This window comes from Euwallacea similis, chromosome 23 (genome assembly GCF_039881205.1).
Source record: "Euwallacea similis isolate ESF13 chromosome 23, ESF131.1, whole genome shotgun sequence".
Classification (NCBI taxonomy): domain Eukaryota; kingdom Metazoa; phylum Arthropoda; class Insecta; order Coleoptera; family Curculionidae; genus Euwallacea; species Euwallacea similis.
Window position 1 is genome coordinate 730,712 of NC_089631.1, and position 22,336 is coordinate 753,047.

A 22,336-nucleotide genomic window follows, 5' to 3' on the forward strand; every position below is an offset into this window, starting at 1 on the left:
CTAAGTATATAGCACAGGCTGTCTCGAAGTGAGCAAAGACTTGGGACAGCCTGCAGGTGTTAGATTAATTACTCATCTAAGTTAGAAATATAAAATGACCACACTAGCAAACAGTACGAAAAAATCTTTTTCTAGGAAGATAAGCTAATAAAGTATAGTTTTAAACAAATTCTGTAATATATTATGATGTAAAATTATTACAATATAAAAAGATTCTCACTTGCCCATTGGATTTTGGTTGATCGCGAGTCCGAGGAGCATGGTCAAGAAATGAAAGGTAGGTACAAAGTAGCAACAGTTTATTACAGGTATATCTAACCTAATGAAATGTTAATCGTAGGAGTAAATAATAATTGATGATCTTATTGCGCATTACGTTTAATTACTCCTATTTCAGCGGACTCAACCTTAAATAAATAAATCAGCCTAAACAGCCATTTCTTAACAGCGTTTCTATACATAGACACCCTCATGTTTCCCAAAAGAAAAAAACTGAACTGAAGCATTTTTGACAAGAAATCGAAAAACTTGTAAAACTGGACAGCGGATTTCATTAGACACATTGCCTTAAACACTTCGTAAAATTAGATTAAATTAAAATGAATTAAATTATATCACACATATCATTTGCAAATAATGATATGGGCAAATTTTCGGAAAAATTTAACTGTTTGAAGTATTTTCCTCATTTTCAATTTTTAAGAACTGCTTAAGTAGGTAAAATGGTGAGAACTTCATTGTATTATATTTCCAGAAATTTTCTTACCTTTATCCCTTTTTATCCGTCCGAGCATCAGATCCCCCTCCATTCTTTATGAGCTTTTTTAAATGACATGCCTTGACCGGTTTTTTTGGTAAATAGTTAAAGGAAGCATTGACTTACTTGCAAATTTTGATGGGCAATTCAGAAAAGAGGATAACGCAGCCAAAAGAAGGGGCTTATTTGTACAATGTATATAAGCCAAGATTAAAGAACCTTGTACCTCCTCTTTACTTATTAATTAATGAAAGCAAGGAATATTCAATTATTTTTAGCATTAGAGAACTATTTAGGAAAGAGGAATATCTAGTAGAGCAAAGCTTCTCCGCAGAAAGACTCGGCAAAAAGGTTTCGGCTATTCTGATAATTAATTGGTGAAACCAAAGAATGTCAGTTACTTCCAATTTTGATATATATGCCTCCGACTTTTCGTTTTGTCCTTTTCAAATATTTATCTTTCTAGAAGAACTCCTCGTCCGAGTTCTTACAGGAAAACCACCCGCTTCAATATATACAGGGTGTAATATATCATCATGGATATATTTCAGGGAACGATAGTACTCTGCAAAATGATAAAAAATTATAATAGACTCATGGCCAAAAATGCACCATTTTCAATATACAGGGTAGAAAAGTTTCATATTTTTTAAAGGACATTTTCAACAGTTTTCATAATTTTGTTCTTATTTTAAAAAAATTAACTAAATGTCGCGAATTGCTTCAGATAGTTAATAACTGAACCGGGTGGTTTTTTCGTTTACGTCCTTTATATTCTTAATTTTTATCGATAAATATGTTGACAAATTCTACAAAAACGGTGAAAGATACAAAAATACTGCAAGAGACCAAAAAACTGAAGAATTGAAGAAATAATTTAAATTTGGTATCAGATGTCGTGTAAAGTATAAAATAGTACATTACTCAAGAAAACATAAAATCCTGTATATGGCTACTAACGATTTTAACACTTTGTTGTAGAGGACACTAAACAAAATAGGAATACAAAATTTAAACAATTTAACTTAAGGCATACGCGAAGGCTTACGAGAAAAACGCAAAATATGAGAACAAATGTGAAATTTTGCCACCCTGTATATCGAAAATAGTACCTTTTTGACAATGGGTCTATTAACATTTTTTTATTATTTTACAATATACCATCGAACCCTGAAATATCTTTATGATGATATGTCACAGCCTGTATAATATCTGTCTTAATTAGAAGAGAAAGGAGAGCAGCAAATCTCCATTCCCTATTTGAATATCAAACAGAAGGAAATGTGTGAGAATCTATAAGAAAACTTTTCTCTTTCCTGATGAAGCGAACGGATTCAAAATTCCCTTCTCTGTATCTCTATTAGAGAGTACCGCTCATTCTCCACCAGGTTAGGATTTTACCGAAAGACAAAATTCTGAAAATGTCTTTCTTGAAGAAAAAAATGATCCTGAATCGACCTCAAAAGGTTTCAAGACCACTTGTAGAGTTCTAAACGTGAAGATCGTATTGCCCTAAAAAGAAAAAAAACAGAATTTTTTAAAAGATTTTTTCTGACCATTTGCCCACATGCCGATTATAGCATAATTCTAAATAAAAATACAGTTGCCATTTCACAAATTATTAGTTAAAATTCACTAAAAATTGTTTAATCTCGGATTCTCTGGCTTTCGATGCGCTGCATCACCTTTCCTCTTAAAATAAACAAAGCAGTCTCTTTGCCCACCATATCACTTAATCTCGTAGTTAAAGAACAGTCTACATCGAGAAACCATTCTTTGGTATTCCTTTAACCTATGAATATTACCACTTTATACGAGAGTTTCTTAGAACGATATCTACAAATATACGTCTGTAATAGCTATGTATTTATACGGAAAAGAATTATCCTTAAACCTATAAAGATAATGTTGAAAAATCAGTGATGAATAGTTGAATATTTAAATTTGTACTTTCCTTAACAAGCAATCAAAATCCAACAATTTTGATTCCGTATTATGCAGAAACTGAAAGCGAGATATGAAGGTAATATCTAAGGCTTGGTTGCACCCATTTTGAAACACATAAACCATCATGTTTGCCTTGCAATGGAGCCTGGATTAGACTAATCGCTCTAAAACCTAAGTTCCAGTAACGCTATTTACACCTAACAAAGTGAAAATATAAAAATAAGTTATTATTAGGTCGTCACAAGATAAGTTACTCCTCGTTAACTTCATCGTACTGGGCGAACTTTAAGAATACCTGTTCCAGAGTGGTTTGGCTGAAGCTATATTCCTCGATGTCCAGTTCTACTTTGGCTTTAAAAATGCAAAACTTTAAATTGGAATCATTTGAAATCTTTTATCTAGCAGACCTTTCTCCAGTTGCATGAAACAATTCGCTAATGAAGGAACACTCTGTTGAGGCACACTAAATACCAATCTATCTGCAAACGACTCTTCTAGTGATGCATCCGGGAAGAGTTCTAGAAGAAATTTGGACGAATTAAGTAAGTTCTGCGCCATTAAAGCAGATTTGCATTACCTGAAACGAAATCCTTCAGTTCTTGATGCCGATCACCGGTATCTGACGTAGGGGTGGTCTCTCGGACCAGTAATTTCATTTCAAGCGTATACCCAGCGCCGTAAAGATTTTTCAAGTGTTGGGTTGACCCTAAGCACCTGAAACGGAGAATACTCGTATATTGCATTTTTTAAGTTTTAATGCACTTTTCAGACTTCTAAAAATAAGTCAAAACTGCAGAAAAATGAAAGAAGTTATGAAATCAGTTTATGAGATATAGAATCCCTTTAACACTCTATTGAGCTTTCCATTAGTTCTCTAATTTAATCTCTAATTCCTTTTACAATGAGACAAATCGAGTATTAAAACATGTGATAAAAATCCACCAACCTTAATTCACCCCTAACTGTTATTCCCACTCTCGAGCATAAGGCATCAGCTTCCTCCATGGAATGCGTGGTTAATATCGCCCCTTTGGACCCCTAAAACCATTTCGTCTCCCCCGTAAACCACCATCAATTTTCCTCTAAACCAGTTTGAACTTACCTGAAAACTGGCCAAAATAGTGTCCCACAAGAACCTCTTACTTCTAGGATCCATCCCTGTACTTGGTTCATCTAACAACACGATTTTCGGGTTCCCAAGCATCGCCATTGCAAAGCTGAGCTTTCTTTTGGTGCCCCCAGAACACATTTTGACTTGTTTGTCTGCATGATCGTTGATTTGTAGACCACTAAGAAAAATGCCTCAATACTAAACACTTCACCCAAAATGATTAAGGAAAATTTGTTAGCAAGCCCTTGTAATTGATTTTTAAATATCGGTAAGATATTGAAAACTTACTTGATATATCTATTAATAATTTTATTGATGTCTCTATGAGGAACCCCCCTTATGGCTGCGTAAGTCTCAAGATGTTCTCTTACGGTTATATTTCTCCAGAGGGCATCATGCTGAGGGCAATACCCCAGCAATTGAAACGCTGAGCTTAGATTTGAAGTTATGCTTTGTCCTCCTATGAACACCTAGGAAGATAATCCAGTGATTTTCTAATTATGAGACTGTATAAGGCAACATTACTCTTCCTCTGGTAGGAGCTTCTTCAGCAGTAATGATTTTCATCGTGGTAGTTTTTCCAGCTCCATTATGACCCAGGAGACCGAATACTTCTCCTGCGTCTACAGCTAAGGAAAGGGATTTGACTGGAACTTTAATTTTCTCCCTCGTTTTGTCAGATTTGAAATAAATTGAGTTGCTTTTGAAGTCTTGATTTTTGTATTCTTTATACAAGTCCTTTAGAAAAATAAGGTATATAATTCGAGCTTATTATTAATTTTTGAACATATTCTTACATGTACCATTACCACTGGATGAGTGACGTTATGTGAATTAATCAGGTTCTTCACTTTCTCCCTTTCGGCCTTCACATCTTCGTCCCCGTTTATTCCCACCTCTGCCTCTTCACAAGGGCTTAAAACTTCTTCATTTGAACCCTAAAGTAATGTTGATTAGACTAAAAAAACTAGTTCAACTTCACTAAGTACCTTGCGAAATTTGAAGGCATCGCTAACATTTCCCCCAGTTTTCTTAATATCAACCACCCTCAGCAACAAAAACCAAAGGGGAATGTTGATCAGCATTCCAAAAAGGCAAATCCCAATTTCAAAAGTAAAATAACTGGCCAAAGTCAGTCTATCACAGGCTAAATTGACGTTACATAGCATATAGACCTTTTGGATATAGTAGAATATAGCATAGGGTATGTACATGGTGTTTGTTATAGAGAATGTGCAATGCAGTATCAGGGCTACTCTTTTACCTAAAAAAAAGGAAGTTTTTAGTAATTCCTTTGAAACAAATCCACGTGCTTACCGATATTCATTACATCGGACAACACAACAAAAATGAAAGGAAGCCATCCAACCATAGTAGCAACGTTGGGCAAAATCGATAAAGCAGACTCCGTCTTGTCGAAAATGTAACTAATGCAGGTGCAACTAAGTATCGAAGATGGACAATATATGAAAATAAGAAGACTAAATACTACTATGGCAGGCCAGTCTCTTAGTGCTGGAATGTCGAAGACCACCATTATGACCATCAAGAGGGAACAGGTGATGCCCATGATAGCCATAAGGACGATGAAGTAGGTGAGGAAATACATGGTGGTTGTGAGGCCGTTGACTCGCAATTGATTTTTGGTTCTCATCTGAAAGGTGATAAAAATTTAAAATACCAAGTAGGTTGGTCTAAGTAATCTCGAATGTATTGGAAATTTTCGATCAAATCGACCCATATCACCTCAAAATTGAGGAAAATTAGTATCCAAGATAGTCTAGTTTTTTAAATTCTCGATCGTTCTTAATCATATGAAACTTGTCTCATTTTCAACTGAATATAAAAGGTTTAAGACATCATCCTACCTCTCTGTCGTGCACCATATCGATGGCCAAACTAACAGGCACCAAAACGAAAACCATCCCCACGAAAATAGTTTGTGTAGTTGAGGCAATGTTAAATCCTCCTGCTTGAATCGTTTGCTGGAATGGTTGAGCCATAACTCTTATGGGCTCGAAGGTTTCAGTTTGGGTTCCAGCGGTCAATATCCTATAATAAATATTCATATACATATAATAATATATTATATACATATATAATATAATATATACATATAATAATTAACAAATATCAAACTGATTTTCTTATTATTACCGGTAAATACTGTTGCTAAGAAGGTTTAAAGTTACTGGTAAACTGTGCTGGAATGTATCGTTGTAAAGTATGGTAAAACTGTAATCTCCATCTTGGAATTTGTGGACATCAAAGGCAGCGATGTGAGGAGCGAATGCTAATAAAGTGGAAAAATTGCCGTCGTAAAAGTCCACTTGTCGTGCTCCAAGGAAAATTAACTGATCTGGAACAAACACCAATTTAAAGCTGAATTTCTTCTAAATCTCAGTATAACTATGTGCTAACCAACAAATTCTCGGATACTATCCCTTGATCCGTTGTGTATGGCAACAGTACTCATCTCTCCATAACTAGTTCCATTAAGCTCCAGAGATCTGCTAACATTATAATTAGTGTCGAAATACTTGTTGAAATACAAAGTGACCGCTGCACAGACTAGCGGCAGTAAGATCATAAAATAAAGTTTCTGAATATCTCTCATCATCCTCAGACACCTCAGTTTTATCAACGCAAGAATAGTTTGCAGATTATTAGGTGTGCACTCGATTTTCTCCAGACCTATTCCTGAGATTGGAGATTTTGTTTCGGAGATCACTTCCAGGCCACCGATGTCCATCGTATCGCCTCCACCTTAAAGATAATTTAACTCACTTAAAAAGTTGGTTTTGGTGTTGTATTAATACCTTTAACTTCTTGACCATTGACCATCAAGTTATTTCCCTGGTTTTGCAAACTTTGATAGCTAGTGCTTTTGCTCTGCAGGCTTAAACTCCTGCTCAAAGCTCGATTTCGCACTATCTTCGTAGAGAGATTGTCAACAGTATCATCCAATTCGTCTTCACCTTTTTCGAGGTGGAGGAATACTTCTTCTAGAGTTGTCATTGAGACTCCATAACTCGAGATTCCTAGAATAAAGAGACATTTGGTTATGATTCAATCCATATCAGGCTATAACTTCCAACAAATAATTTTTTGCTTTCTAACTATACTCTTACATATAGAACATTCTGTATATTAAGCATTTTTTATTTGTTACTAATTATGATTCATTGGCCTTTAGGTAACCTTAAACCCATCACTTTTAGATATAATCTCTGCAGATCATGCTGAAAACCTCACGCTCGCACATTAAAAGATACTTTCTTCACTCGTTCGATAAATGATTATTGCTATTTGAGATACTATTAGAGCGATGAAGGGTAAGAGTTTTCAAATATTTTAATATCTTAGATTTACTTATCACATATGCCTTACCCAATTTACTACTTTTGTTATTTATTTCCTGTTCAATGGCACTAAATAAGGAAGCAAAATGATCAGCATCATTGTGTGGTAAAATAAAACTGAGTTCACGACCATGTCTTCTTGCTTTTTCTGCTTTGGCCACATGGGACGTAACCAACCGAGCTATGGCGTGCTCTTTTGAATTTCCTAAAACACCCATTAAATTAAATTCATCACTCAATCACATCAATCGTTATTTAACCTTCTAGAACTAAAGTGAGATGATAACCAATTCCGAATTTATTTTTGAGAAACAGAGAGCTTCCACAACATCTGATGCAACCTTTCGATACAACTGCCTTCCTATCAGCTGCAAAATCGAATGTTTTGAGTACATTAATTCATGTTTTGATATAAAATTTACCCAAAATGTCTGCCTCGTCCATAAAATGAGTAGTTAGTAATATGACTTTCCCATGTCGTCGGTTCTGCAAGAGATTCCACATATGTCTTCGGGAATATGGATCTACGCCGGCCGTGGGCTCATCTAAGATTATTATCTAAAAAGAAATAAATTAATACGGAACTTTTCACTAAATGTTATACTGCTATACCTTTGGATCTCCAATGATAGCAATTCCAACCGAAAGCTTCCTTTTTTGTCCTCCACTTAAATGTATCGCACGAGTATTTGCTTTATCCACTAAATCTATATCCTGCAATGTTCTCGTAACTTCATGATCAATATTCTTAGAGGAAATTCCCTAAAATTTCTCAACTTATCATATCATCAAAATTACCGGCAAAATTAATTGCAAACCTTAACGGTAGCAAAAAACTCTAAATGTTCTCTTGGGGAGAGATTATCGAACAGAATATCATGTTGAGGGCACACTCCAGTCATGCGTCTTACTTGATCCATATCATTTTGATTTCTATAACGTTGAATAACATAAATTGAGGCAAATAAATATAAAAAGAAACATTCCTACCTGACGTCGTATCCAAAGATGTAGGCAGTACCGGACGTAGGAGCAGTTAATCCAGTTAAAATGTTGAAAAGCGTAGTTTTCCCGGCTCCATTATGTCCCAAAATTGCAGTAATATGCCCTTGATAAATGCTCAAATTTATTCCGTTGACAGCTTGAACTTCTTTCTTGCGAAAACTCTGAAAATCGACTTGCAATTGCCCTAAATATTGATTTCAGGAAAGTTACCTTGAAACTTTTAAACAAATCCACAATTTTGATTGCCTCCTTTCCTTTAAGCTCTCTGGGCACTGGCTCAACGTCCGAAGATAGGCCTTCATCTCCTGCAGTTAGTGATCCAACAGAACCAACAGACTCTCCATTGCTTAGAGGAATTTTATCTGCAGGTTTGGCTTTGCACCAAAACAAGGGATTGAAGCAGAAGAATGGCGAACGTTTTACACCATATTCACCTAAGGAAAACTTGCATACATTGCCTAGAATATTGAGGAAATATTTGATCATACTAGGAACAACGCTATCCAAATAAAAGGCTATCCAGCCATAAAGCACCACATCCACAGCCATCATTATAAGACTTCCTGCAAAGGGCATATCTGGACCATTCCATATATTGGAAAGGTTCACTCCTTCTCCCGCTAAATCCATTAAAAGGGCCTAAAACATTTAGCTGTTAAACAAGTCTCACTTAATTAGGCCAATTAATAAAAATAAGGATTTTCTAATGAGACAATAATTGAGATGAAGGAAATGCCATATTAACAACGTATTGATTGCTTTAATTAGACAGTTAATGCTTTCATTCTATCGTCCATGCTATACGTCGAGAGGTTCATTAAGGCTATGCTCGCCTCAATCCTTTGAGCCATACAACTACACTCGGTTTGAAGACAGAAAAATCCGCTTAGAATTTCAATTTTAATACCTCAACTCTTTTCAAACACTTTGCCTTTAGAATCATCGGTAAAAGCAAATCCTTATTTTCATCAATTCTTTTTCATTAATGTATCTTAACCTTGTCCATAGCCAAAGCAAACCCAGCAGGGCTGATCAAAGATACCACCCACAAAGCAACAGAGCTGGAATCCCTCACAAAGACTTGAATGAAGTACAGCAAACTTAAAATCGTAACAGCGAAGTTGCCTAAAATTCCTGCGGTCTAAAATATATCCTTAAGTATAGTGAAAAGTCTTTGTTTTCATGTCTTACTCGTGATTTGTCGAAAAAGGGGGTCAACATGAACCCAAACATGATAATACTGAGGCAGTACATAAACACCAACAAGAATACCATGATGAAGCTCGTGGTGGTAAATATGTTGAGGGCAAATAAAAGGGTACAGCATATTATTGTTATTAATAGCACGAAAATGGCATAGACGATAAACCATGATAACCTAGAATTTTTTGGCTTAGTAAAAAGTTTAGGGCTGCATGTGATGGTTACCAGAACACTGAGTCATAGAGACCCATAATTTTCATTCCTTCTTTAATTTTCTTCTCCTTTTCCCCCACTATCAGGATCAATAAATAGGTAATAAACTGGGAAAGAGCCACTACGATGTATAGGGGAATTATTACTCTAACTACAAATATCCAATTTCCAGTATATGAGGCTTTAGGGAACAATTCCAAGAGGATTTTTGGAACCACCAAATTTTCCATGCCAGCATCCAACTAAAAAACACGCTTGAATTTGAACTAAATTTGGGTAAAAACATGCAACAGCGGCTTACCCTTATTTTACTGAAATCTATCAAAGCTTGTAAGGCTAAAAAACCAGAATGATAGTACTGGTTCACAGGGCAACTATCCCCCACCTCCAACCCCTCAGGCAGCACAGGGGTGGGCACTCCTGGCACATGATGCCAAAAAGCATTGTGCTCTCTACAACTTACTGGTGATCCAAATAATTGAGTAGTGGAAGGTGTCCCAAATAAATTTGGGTTTGTCCTAATTTCATACCTAAAAGGTAATTCAATTGATTGAATCAAAATTGTATTGAAATGAGCTACAAATTTACCTTAATGGGCCGTTAATAGGGTCGGATGACTGGAATATTACGGCCAATGGAATATCATTTGGTTCCATCCAGTAGGCGGTCAGAAGGTCTTCTATTGTGGGGTATACCACCCAGGCAATGGGTGGTACTTTATGGTATTGATTTTCGTTCATATTGTCCCGGAGAACGTCTATGATTCTCAGGAAGTCCTGAAAGTATCGAATTATTAAATTTTGCTTCCAATTAGTTCGATGTAGCATTTATAACTCATCTGCCCTTTTTATGGCCTTACTCAAATACGGTTCAAATATGCATCGAGCAATTTCCGAAAGTTTGCGGTTCAAAATTTAATCAAACTTGGTAAAGAAATAAATATAAATAAAACTTTGCCTTTTATTTAAAAGTTAATTCTCCTTTCAATGATTTTCAGACATCCTCATTTCAGTTTCAACTTAATGCACAAAATAATTTAAATAAATTGAAAGAATATACATACAATTTAAAGTTGTGATAATAAATTTTCCTGAATGTATAATTTTGTTAAAATTACCTGTACTTCAGTGGAATTGGGTACAACTGCTACTGTATGACTGCCATTCCTGAAATTGGCCATCAACTCTGCTGCCCCTCTGGGTTGATTTATTTCTGGAAAGTTAGGGTTTGGCACAGCAGCTTTGACGAAAAATAACACGGAGAGGGTGTATATTGGCAGAAGGACTTCCTGCAAGAGCACATCACTATACATTTATTCTATGAAAGTGGTGAACAACGACAATGATAGACAATTTCACAAACGACAAACAAAGCTGTGTAAGCTTCTAGAGAGGGAACATAAAATTTTAATCTACAAACATTTCAGATTAATTTTATGTTTAAATTTGCCAACAGTACATATTGACGTATTTCAATGCATGTACTTTCTCATGAAACATTTAATATAACAAACTATTATTCAGAATATTGAAGAAATTGAATTCCGATGTCACTTCAGTACTATAATACTAAACACTTCCTCCAAACAGCACTATTGCTTTGCTCCCGTGGGAGGAAAATGCTTTCCTCCGTTTCCTACATATCATAAATAGGTAAACATAACACCTGCTCTTTAAAAAAAACAGCACGCTCTCGAAAAATCAGATGCATACTTATGGGGAAGATGCATTTTACTTCTCCGAATATCACTTCCTATATTATACTTCCCCGCTTCAGGTCGGGACTCAAATTATTCGCAGAAGTAAAAGAAATAATTTTCCCCTCTAGTGCAAACTACTATTTAGTCACGCAGGCAACAGTGCGAGAAATGGTACTAGTAACGTTATGCACCTTTCAACCAATAGTGCAGGGCGATAATTGACAAAAGCTTGGAGCAGTGTTGTCATTTTCTGATCGAGGATATTAAATTGCCAGAAAATAACCTATGATAAGCATAATAGGGCTATTAAAAGAAATAATGCTCTAAGCCTTTCAATCGCTTTTTGAGGGTGCTAAATACATTTGAGATTGTGTAACTGTAAAGGTTAATTTTTTTAATTAATTTTGAGATACGTTTAAGAGCGTGTTTTCTTCCCCAGGGTTTTCAGAAACTTGCCAAAATCACGACGCAGGAAACTCGAGCTGTTATCGTTGTTTTTGACCCAATTTGTAAAGAAAAATTACTTAATTTTTCAGTTCCTATTCCTTTTACAAATCTCCTGTTTGGACTTCCAGGAATAAAACCCACATCTCCCTAAGCCTGGAAATTCGATAGAATATTTATACCCATAAATCCCTCCGTGTGGGTATTGTTTTCAAGTATTTCTATTCGCAACATTTAGCAGATGCATGCACGTGTTTGAACATGCTTGTATAAACACCCTTTTATCCAACTAGACTTGTAAAGATGCCGCTTCTCAGAATTTGGAACTTGCGTTTTGCTGGCTTTGTTCGCAAAGGTTTCTATTTACGTTAGGTATTGAACATGACCCAGTTTCGTATGCAAAAAGACAAGTTTATCACGCATTGATTAGTTTGTGATTAGTTTTCGTACATCGCAAGTATGTTGACAGAAAAAGTAGATTTACCAATAAGTCTCTGGAGGCTATTGGAGACTTTATTATAAAAAAGGAACCGTCAGTTAACCAAGAGCTTAGAAACCACTAAAAGAAGGCCCTACCCGCACTCCAGCTTTAAGGGTACTTATTTACTGAAGTACTCCACGTGAGACTTCCATTTCAGATGTCTATCAATTAATGCTCCTAAATATTTTCCCAAGAATCCTCCTGGATCATTAAGTTAATTTCTATTAAAACCAAGAAATTAGCTCAGATTTAGCTACCCTGATTTTTTCACTTCTACAATTTCAGAAAATCAATATCTAAATTAACTGACATTCAGCAAAATTTGGAGATAAAAGTTATACTTCGAACATTACCGCCCCAGAGCTCTAACTGTCTCTAACCCGAACTTTCCAGGGTGTCAGATTCCGAGTCTGCAGCCACAGTTCGAAGCCTAAGAACTGCAAGTTTTGCAAGTAACAACCTCGAACTTAAATTAATATTTAGATCAATTTATAGCCCAATACAAGAATTTTTGATTTCTGAATAGCAACAATTTTTTTAAGTTCAATTCAAGAATTTGTGTTTCAACTTACAGATAACGTTGCTCTTTTGTCCCGTTTTTTCAGCAAAAGGTTCCTCTTCAGCATGGCTCTCAACTGAGCAAAATAAATGAGTCTTCTCCTCTGATCGCCCATTTTGCTCCTCTCCTTTTCACTCCCTTTTTTCCAAAAACAAGAAACCTGAACGAAGTCGCTTGCTAAATGGGGAAGTTGTTGATTGATAGCGCGCTCGGAATCATACCTGGAAAAAAACGACAGGGTTCAGTTTCCTTGAAGGTGAGGGAAAATGCCAATTAGCCCTAAATAAATATAAATTAGGGCTAAAAGTCCACGATCACACAACGGGACAATTAAATATTCAAGGCTGACGTTAGGTGAGTGTAGCTTGGGAATTTGGGGCATGAAACACGGCAGGGAAACAATATATTCCTGACCTTTGCCAAATTACCTTCATAATTTCGTTTTATAAAGGATACCGGAGATAGGATGGGGTTTAAAGGGCAGCTTAAAAATAGCATGCTGGCCAGAGGAAATTATTAAGTCATTGTTAATGTTTTATTAATTCCGCATCAAAGGGGAAAAGATAGAAGTTTGGCACCGAGAAGAACCTGCAGAGGATATCTATTGTTATCTTAGATTTCCACGAATTAATAGAATAACAAGAACATAAGTTTTAAGCCATCCATGCTGTAGAACCAACTATCACCAGTAGGTTCTCGTAACTGGTCATAAAAAACATAATATTATTTAACCCGAATCCGATTTTGGTTTCCCTAAAAGTTAGCTTTATTGCAAATCTAACAGCACATTAGCAATGTTGCCTTTGATTAATGCAGAGCCCTACTTCCCGAAATGCTCGACATAGAAGAGTATGCAGACAATCATAGCAGTTTCTGAAATGTACACTTATTGCAACTATTTAATCAGGATAGGTTAAGATGGAAGCAGTAGAGTATCATGTCTTAGAAATTTCTCAATCCATGGATCTGAAACGGAAGCAGGAAACCAGAGGGAAGTTAATGGAAGTATGCACGGAGAGATAGACGGAAATATCAGAGATGGATCAAAGGGTTCATTCTAGAAAGACATGGATTACTACCTAAGCCAGGCACTCACGTGGCACGGAATTTTATACTCATGCTTGAAGAGGGCCGGTAAGTCGAAGACTGACGAGTGCTGGTTTCCAAAAAAAACGGATAATTGAGATGTCAAAAATTTGCCGATCTGAGAAAAGACCTCAGTAACATCAGCATGGAGGAATTTAACAAGGAAACCGACACGAAACTCCTATTAAAATCAGAGACACACTAGAAGGCAACTAAAAGGTATTGGGAGACAGTGATTGAGATAAAAATTGAAGAAAAGTAGATTCGCAAATAGCAACAGAGATCCTGAGAAGCAGAAAAAATATATATACATTGTGTAACATATCATCATGGGGATATTTCAGGGAGCGATAGCACGTTGTAAAATTATAGAAAATGCTAATAGATCTATGGTCGAAAACGCACAATTTTCAATGTACAGAGTGAAAAAGTTTCACTTTTTTTTTTGAGATGTTGCGCTTTTTTCGCATGTGACTTCAGTTAAATTTTTGAAATTTCGTACAAGTATTTTCTTCAAGATCCTGTACAGCAAAATATCAAAATTGTCGGTACCCATATAAAGAGTATAAGGTTTTTTTTTGGCTTATGTACTAATTTATGCTTTGTATTTTGGGAGAGGGGGGGGGGGGGGGGGGGGCTCTATATGGATTCTGATACTAAATTTAAATTCCTTCTTCAATTCTTTAGCTTTTTGGTCTCTCTCCGTATTTTCATATGTTTCACCGTTTTCGCAGAATTTGCAAAACTATTTATCAATGCCAATTAAGAAAATCCAACATACATATTCCGGTCCGTAATCTAGAATGCCATAGCTGAGTTTCAGCGGTTTTAATGTTGTTTTTATTTTTGACGTTTTACATTTACAAAAATTTAGCTCGAAGCGTACGTGACAAAAACGCGAAATATGAGAAAAAATGTGAACTTTGCCACTCTGAATTCCTATATTTTTATTGCTGCTTCGCAAACTTTTGGCATTCTTTTTAATAATGTTGTGAGATATTCATTTATCAGCTGTGTCCACTCATCCTCTAGGACGGTTTAAAGTTCATTAGAACTAGATGGAGAACAATTTTTAACTCCTCTATCTAACTCATCCTATGCCAACTCCATTGGTGAAAAATCTGGAGACTGCGATGGCCATTTCATGATTTCGATGGTTTTTGCTTCTTTTAATTTTTCTATTATAGATAACATGTGCAGAGTTTTGAAGAGTATTTGGGGTTGTTGTCTTTCTAGAAATAAACGGTGATCCTATAAGATTTAAGTCAAGGAATGACTTGCTGTCGAAGTATTTTTCAATATCCTTCTTTTTTCAAGATTTCTTCAATTTTGTAGAAAGACCCAGCTTGGTCTCCCCCGAAACTTTTCCAAACCATCACGCAGTCTCCTCCATGTTTGGCGATTGGCACTATGCACAGTTTTGATGTCCTTTCATTGCGAGATCGGTGGACGAATACTCTCCCATAGCACCCAATAATTTTAAATTTTGATTCGGCTGTCCAGAGAACTTTATTCCATTGGTCCTGGGTCCAGTCTTTGTGCCTCTTAGTCCATTGAAGTCTACTTGCCTTGTGTTTGATGGCGGTGAGCTTAGGCTTTCCTCACATCCTCGAAGACCAGCAGCACGAATGCGTTTCTTGACAATGGTTATTGAAACTGCTTTCTTCTGCCCTTCCTTAACTACTGCAGCAATTTGGGGTGCAGTGAGACACTTGGTTGAGACTCCAATGATCCTCTTAACGATGATTAGTAGTTTTAGGCCGTCAGTTTCTTTTTCTCTCATAATTTGACTCTATTTTCTTCTTTCTGACCAAAGTGCTGTGAACACCTTTGTACGATATTTTAAATTTTTTGCAATTCCCCGCTCTGAATACCGTTCTTGGTGTAAGGTACATATTACACTGCGTTTTGACATTATATAACACTTAAAAGCAAAAATATCGAGGTGTTGTTTCAATGATCTCTTAAGAACTGAAGAAAAAGCTACGGAAATCTATATGGTAAACAAAGTTTATTGGGTGTCGGGTAACGCATGAAAGGTAAAAGAAACTCCTGACACGATAACTGAAGAGAGTACCACGGAATTAGATTTGCGGTTGTTTACTTTTTTTGACGCAATAATTCTCAGAGCGATGAAACGGTGTAGCTGCATTTCTTTTTTTTGCTTTGATGATTAAAAATATTATAAGGAATCAATATAAATTAAAAAATTTTTTTTAATCTAAACGCTTCCAAATTTTTGGAGGGTAGGGTATGTTGAAGATAGTGAGTTTTTGACTACGGATCTATTACCATTTTTTTTACTATTTTGCAGAGTACTATCGCCTTCTAAAACATTTTCATGATGATATGTTACACCCTGTATATGTATACAGAGTGTAACATTTAACCTGGAATATCAAAATATCTCGAATACTAGGCATCCTATAAAGAAATGTTTAGTATCAAACTTTAATCTCTCTGAGAGGGAAATGTATTGATGCTAAAGTTGATTCCCTTCCATCTCCCGTGTGGGCGAGAGTGGGATTAACTTTTTAATTTGAAATTGCCATTTTTTACAGATTTGGACAATACGACTAAAAATAAGAAAAAATTAACTGAAATATTTTTTAAATTCATGCTAAAAGCGCTGTAATTAAGGAAATTCTATTTCTCTTTTACTTATGATTTACCGAAAGTTTGATGATATCTGCTTTAAAATTAATGAAAACCTGAATTTTTATATAGCTTTTATTTAAAGTAAATGTTCAAAATGGTGTTTTAAGGACTCTTCACATCTACGAAGTGCGTCTTCTGAAATATTGGCACAATCATTTATAATTCGCAGGATAATGTCCTCACATGTCGTTGGTATTTCGTTATAAACTTGATCTTTAAGATATCCCCACAAAAAGAAATCTGGTGCAGTAAAATCTGGAGATCCAGCAGACCAATTCACCGGACCAGATCTACCGATCCATAGACTGTTAAAATTACGATTAAGAACTTCCCGTGCTACTGCAAAAGTGCTGGAATAATATGGGCAATTATTTTCCGAAATATTCTGGTACATTTCACCATTCAAGTTGCCTTCAATTATATGGGGACCGATAAATTTACTGCCAATGATTCCTCATCATACGTTGACAGTTCAAGAACGTTGGTGCTCAACTCGTCGAAGCCAATGCAGTTTTTCCAGTAATGCATATTATGCCTATTAACTATACCGTGATTTATAAAAAGTGACTCGTCAGATAATCATACATAACGGAAATGGAGATTTTATTCTATCTGTCCAGATGCCCACTCATAAAAGTTTTAATAATTTTGAATATCTTTCTCATGGAGCTCTTCGTGTAAAAAGATATGGTAAAAATGAATCATGTGCATCCTCAGCATTTTCCACACGCTCATATGAGAAATTCCTGATAATCCTGATATTTCTCTTGTGTTCACTTGGGGATTAAAAGCCGCAGCACCTAGGACTGCAATTTGATTGCTTTCTCCACACACAGTAACTGGACGACTTCTTTTCTTCTGATTTACTGTCCCTTCATTAATAATTTTTTTAATCACACGATAGAAAGGAGTCCGGGATCGTGGCCTTTCAGGAAAACGCTGAGCATAGAAATTGACTGCATTATCTAGATGCCTACCAATTTCTCCGTACACCAAAACCATTTCGATTTTCTCTTTTACAGTCAAATACTCCATCGTGAAGCAATATTAACAACAGAATGTTTAAAAGTAGATGTTTTATTTGTTTACGTTATTGTTTACTTATCACATTTTATTACCATAGAATTTTTTTTAAGTGAAGGTTGTCATTTAAGATATGAATTGAATTTCGTTAATTACAATGTTTTCTAGCATGAATCGAAATAATTATTCGAACAATTTTTTTAAATTTTTAGCTCTATTACTCGAATCTGTAAAAAAATAGGGTTGCAATGTGAAATTAAAAAGTTAACCTTTGACTCGTCCATCGGGGGGGAATGGAGGATAATCAACTTTAGCACCAATACATTTCCCCCTCAGAGTGACTAAAGTTTAATACTAAACATTTTTTTATAGGTTGTTTAGTATTCAAAATATTTCGATATTCTTGGTTAAATGTTACACACTGTATACAGGGTAATTCACGTAACTGTTTCATTAGAAACTTTTGTACTTGTAACTAATCTAAATTTTTCATATTTGGGGGTTAAGCTAATATAGATACACTCTACTTTTTAAAAATATTTTGAAGGTCATATCACTTCCGGTTATACCGGAAGTCGAGGTCAACTTCCTTATTTCAAATGGAACACCCAGTATATTTTTGCATTTTTGGAATCTAGTGATTAAACTAATTAAATTCTTATTAGGTACTCCTATACCTAAACCTAACCATTTTAAAGATATATTGGTTTAAAAGAAAAATCTTTCTAAAACACCATTTCTATCAAATTTAAAATTCTCAGCTATTATTGAAGCTGGCTTTACGAAAATTTGCTGACATGTTAACCAGATATGGTAGATTAGGTTAATGTGAAAAGTTTTTATAAATATCATACAGGGTATCCAAAAAACCACGTCATATTTAAAGAACTTTAATAGCAAAAAAGTCGCTTATTTCAAATGGAACACCCCATATATTTTTATATGTCTAGAATCTAAATTGAATTCTGAATCGATTATTATTAAGCATCCCTATACCTAAAATGAACGCTTTTGCTCTAATTTGCGATTTTTTAATATTGTACACTAATAATTCTAAGTATCTTAGTTGGCTTTGAAAAGAACATGGCTGCTTCCTGTAACATGCGTTAATGTAATTGTCAATTTAATAAGTTCGCTCAGCAGTTTAGAATCATGAACTTTAATAATACTTATTCAAATAGTGATATTTTTAATTTATTCTTTATTCAAGGAGAGTGTAAGAAAGTTTTGAAGAGGACTTGCCGTACATTCAACGAAAGATATCCGCATCTTCCGAAAATCACAAAGAACAAATTTAGGATATTGGAATCAAATTTTTTAGGACATGGAAAAGTTAAAACTAAAAAGTTTTTTCTAGTCCCATCATAAATAAAACAATAATAAATAAAAACAAATAAAATTAAATTAAAATAAATGTTCAATGTGACCCCCATTAACTTCTAAACATTTCAAAATAATTTTTTTAACTTCATGTTGTGTCACTTTATTAACTGTAATGGGGTGAAGATCTTCAAAAGCTATCATTAATAACAATAAAAGTACAAACCTAAATCATTAGAAGCACTTCAAATAGAAAAATTCGGATTTGCATTAAAATATCCTAAAACGGTGATTTCATTGTCTTCGTTATTTATGATGGGACTAGAAAAAACTTTTTAGTTTTAACTTTTCCATGTCCTAAAAAATTTGATTCCAATATCCTAAATTTGTTCTTTGTGATTTTCGGAAGATGCGGATATCTTTCGTTGAATGTACGGCAAGTCCTCTTCAAAACTTTCTTACACTCTCCTTGAATAAAGAATAAATTAAAAATATCACTATTTGAATAAGTATTATTAAAGTTCATGATTCTAAACTGCTGAGCGAACTTATTAAATTGACAATTACATTAACGCATGTTACAGGAAGCAGCCATGTTCTTTTCAAAGCCAACTAAGATACTTAGAATTATTAGTGTACAATATTAAAAAATCGCAAATTAGAGCAAAAGCGTTCATTTTAGGTATAGGGATGCTTAATAATAATCGATTCAGAATTCAATTTAGATTCTAGACATATAAAAATATATGGGGTGTTCCATTTGAAATAAGCGACTTTTTTGCTATTAAAGTTCTTTAAATATGACGTGGTTTTTTGGATACCCTGTATGATATTTATAAAAACTTTTCACATTAACCTAATCTACCATATCTGGTTAACATGTCAGCAAATTTTCGTAAAGCCAGCTTCAATAATAGCTGAGAATTTTAAATTTGATAGAAATGGTGTTTTAGAAAGATTTTTCTTTTAAACCAATATATCTTTAAAATGGTTAGGTTTAGGTATAGGAGTACCTAATAAGAATTTAATTAGTTTAATCACTAGATTCCAAAAATGCAAAAATATACTGGGTGTTCCATTTGAAATAAGGAAGTTGACCTCGACTTCCGGTATAACCGGAAGTGATATGACCTTCAAAATATTTTTAAAAAGTAGAGTGTATCTATATTAGCTTAACCCCCAAATATGAAAAATTTAGATTAGTTACAAGTACAAAAGTTTCTAATGAAACAGTTACGTGAATCACCCTGTATATCATCTCTCATCTGAAGTAATACTTGATGGCGGTCACACAATGGAAACGGGGTGAAAGGCGAACCTATCCTTTCATAAACTTATATAGTCCATGAGCCTGCACAGTCAGGAGTGAAGCACAAAAGCAATTGAACGAACTAAATTGAGAGTAAGACAGACGGTAAAAGAAAAGACAGAAAGAAATATAAGAAAGTCCTAGTAAAGATGAAGAAGATGTACGTATTTTTTTAGAAAATGGCCAGTGTAAAAATATTAATGCCACACAACTACAAATACTTGATAAGCTCAGCCATAACTGAAGATTGTCTGAAAAAGACAAGCTAACAGAAGTTGTCCGAAGCTGAACGATTTTTGAATGCTTCAGGATTGTGTAGGTTTCAATTACATTAAGCGAAATTTAATGATCGATATAACACAGAATATTTAGCTCTGAACTACAAAATTGCAAAGAAATCAACTATTTGGAACTCTCCATTAATGAAGCACTTTATGCAATGTCGACACGTGCCTTAATTACTCACAAAAGAACTGTAATTGAGTCAAATTGAAAATAGAAAATTGAAATAGATTTTATACTGCCTGTTTATCTCAAATTATCACGCAACCTTGAAACTGCAATAACCTGCTACAATTGATTGCGATTTGCCCATAATGGTCCAATTTAAACATTCCAAATTATTGTGTCTCATTCATTCAGAAAATGTGTCTAAAACGGCGTTTAATTGGTTATTGTTCTCACGTTAAGGGACCATCATCAATTTCCATTTAAATGTGCATTTTCAAATAGGCCTCTATGAAATTTTCTAGAATTTAACACTGTTCAAATTCGGGGTAATAGGGATATTGTTCCGAGAAGGGGTGGAATTTTAAATAATTCAAACCCGATATTCAATCAATTTCCAAGCACATGACTCTATGCTGCATCGCAATAGTGCTTTAGTTAAACAATGAATACAACTTACCCAAGACCTTCGGCTTATGTAACACTGTAAAAGTCATTACAGTCTCAAAATATTAACTTTAGCGACAATACGTGAATTATTCAAAGGCATCAGCAAAATCAATTCAAATCAACTGCCCCCCATGCGGCACTGCCCTACCCCGTCCTATCCAGTTTCACTCTATTGCCCCGTGCGTCGGCCATCTTAGATTTGCCCCCTAAACCCGGATTTCGCCTGAACCGGAAATTAAGCCGGTTTTTTTTGCCAATTACCGCCGCGCTTTCGGAACAACGGAAGGGTTTTAAAAACCGAGAATTTTATACAGGAACTATCGACGTTGCTATCTGGTTCGATTCACCCCTCAACAAAGAACGAAGCAGAAATATCGGCTGACAAATGTACGTCTTTTGCGAGGGGTGAGAGGACGATGCGTCGTGACGCCGACGCCGCTCGGAATGCTGGTGTTTTGTGATACGAGGGAAAAGACAGAAGTTTTCCGTCGACACGTTCAAGATCCGAAGAGAACCAAGTGAACTTTCCAGGCTGAGTTTTCGCGTTCTGGAATACCGGAAAGCGTCGCCATATTGGCGCTAATACATGACACGTGACAGCGTCAGCGGACCCAGGAGGAAGTTCTTATTACGGCGGGTTAAACTGAAGCAAATTCTTCGTTCTCTTCCTGCTCCATTGGACTGAATAAAATGTGTTTTTCTAGATATTCTCGAGTATCTACAATAAGCGAAAATGTCGCCCTGTAAACTGCTGAAATGCACGTGTTTGACGCTAAATACCTTCAAAAATAAGAAAGGTATTTAAATGCGGGAAGCACACAGCGATGCCTCCTTGGACTATCGTTACTGGTCGTTTGAAGTCCCCCAGGAAGTCACTGCGGGTCGATAAAACCACCATTTTTTGGTGGGACTTCTTCGATGGACATCAATCTGCAAGAAGCCGTAGCTTGGTACATTAGTATAAAGGGGAGAATGACAACTCGGGACATGTTTGGCCAGTGTTTGATGTCGCTGCAGCATTTCAGTTAGAGCCCCAAGGTCCCCACATGTGAGTCCAAGTTGAGCGCTAAGAGAAAGAGATGTGGAGAGCCCTCTAGTGTTCGTATTGCAAGTCGGAACGTGATGAGTCTTGGCCAACTTGATGAAGAAAATGCTATTGCAAGGCAACCTTGCCCGACAACAGAATTCTAGGACCAGTATTATCCAGCTTCATGTCAATAGTCACAGTCCTAAGGCTGGATAAGCCCGACCCAATTCCCATT

General features: G+C 35.5%; 1 protein-coding gene across 1 annotated transcript; it reads right to left on the reverse strand.

Annotated features, from left to right (window-relative positions):
• Positions 1-284: 284 nt before the first annotated feature.
• LOC136416562 (cholesterol transporter ABCA5-like) lies at positions 285-21,480 on the reverse strand. Its single transcript, XM_066401799.1, has 31 exons — positions 21,085-21,480; positions 12,795-13,002; positions 10,716-10,886; positions 10,187-10,374; positions 9,900-10,128; positions 9,611-9,840; positions 9,374-9,560; positions 9,180-9,323; positions 8,671-8,821; positions 8,393-8,616; positions 8,168-8,343; positions 7,996-8,110; positions 7,790-7,939; positions 7,600-7,735; positions 7,438-7,545; positions 7,206-7,382; positions 6,635-6,856; positions 6,237-6,581; positions 5,973-6,174; positions 5,684-5,867; positions 5,133-5,469; positions 4,805-5,079; positions 4,613-4,753; positions 4,341-4,553; positions 4,104-4,285; positions 3,807-3,993; positions 3,651-3,742; positions 3,282-3,418; positions 3,112-3,222; positions 2,959-3,055; positions 285-2,901 (listed from the first exon to the last, which is right to left on the reverse strand). Exons 2-31 carry the CDS (start codon positions 12,894-12,896, stop codon positions 2,892-2,894), a joined length of 5,223 nt encoding a protein of 1,740 aa, XP_066257896.1. The 5' UTR covers positions 12,897-13,002; positions 21,085-21,480; the 3' UTR covers positions 285-2,891.
• Between the last annotated feature and the right edge of the window lie 856 nt (positions 21,481-22,336).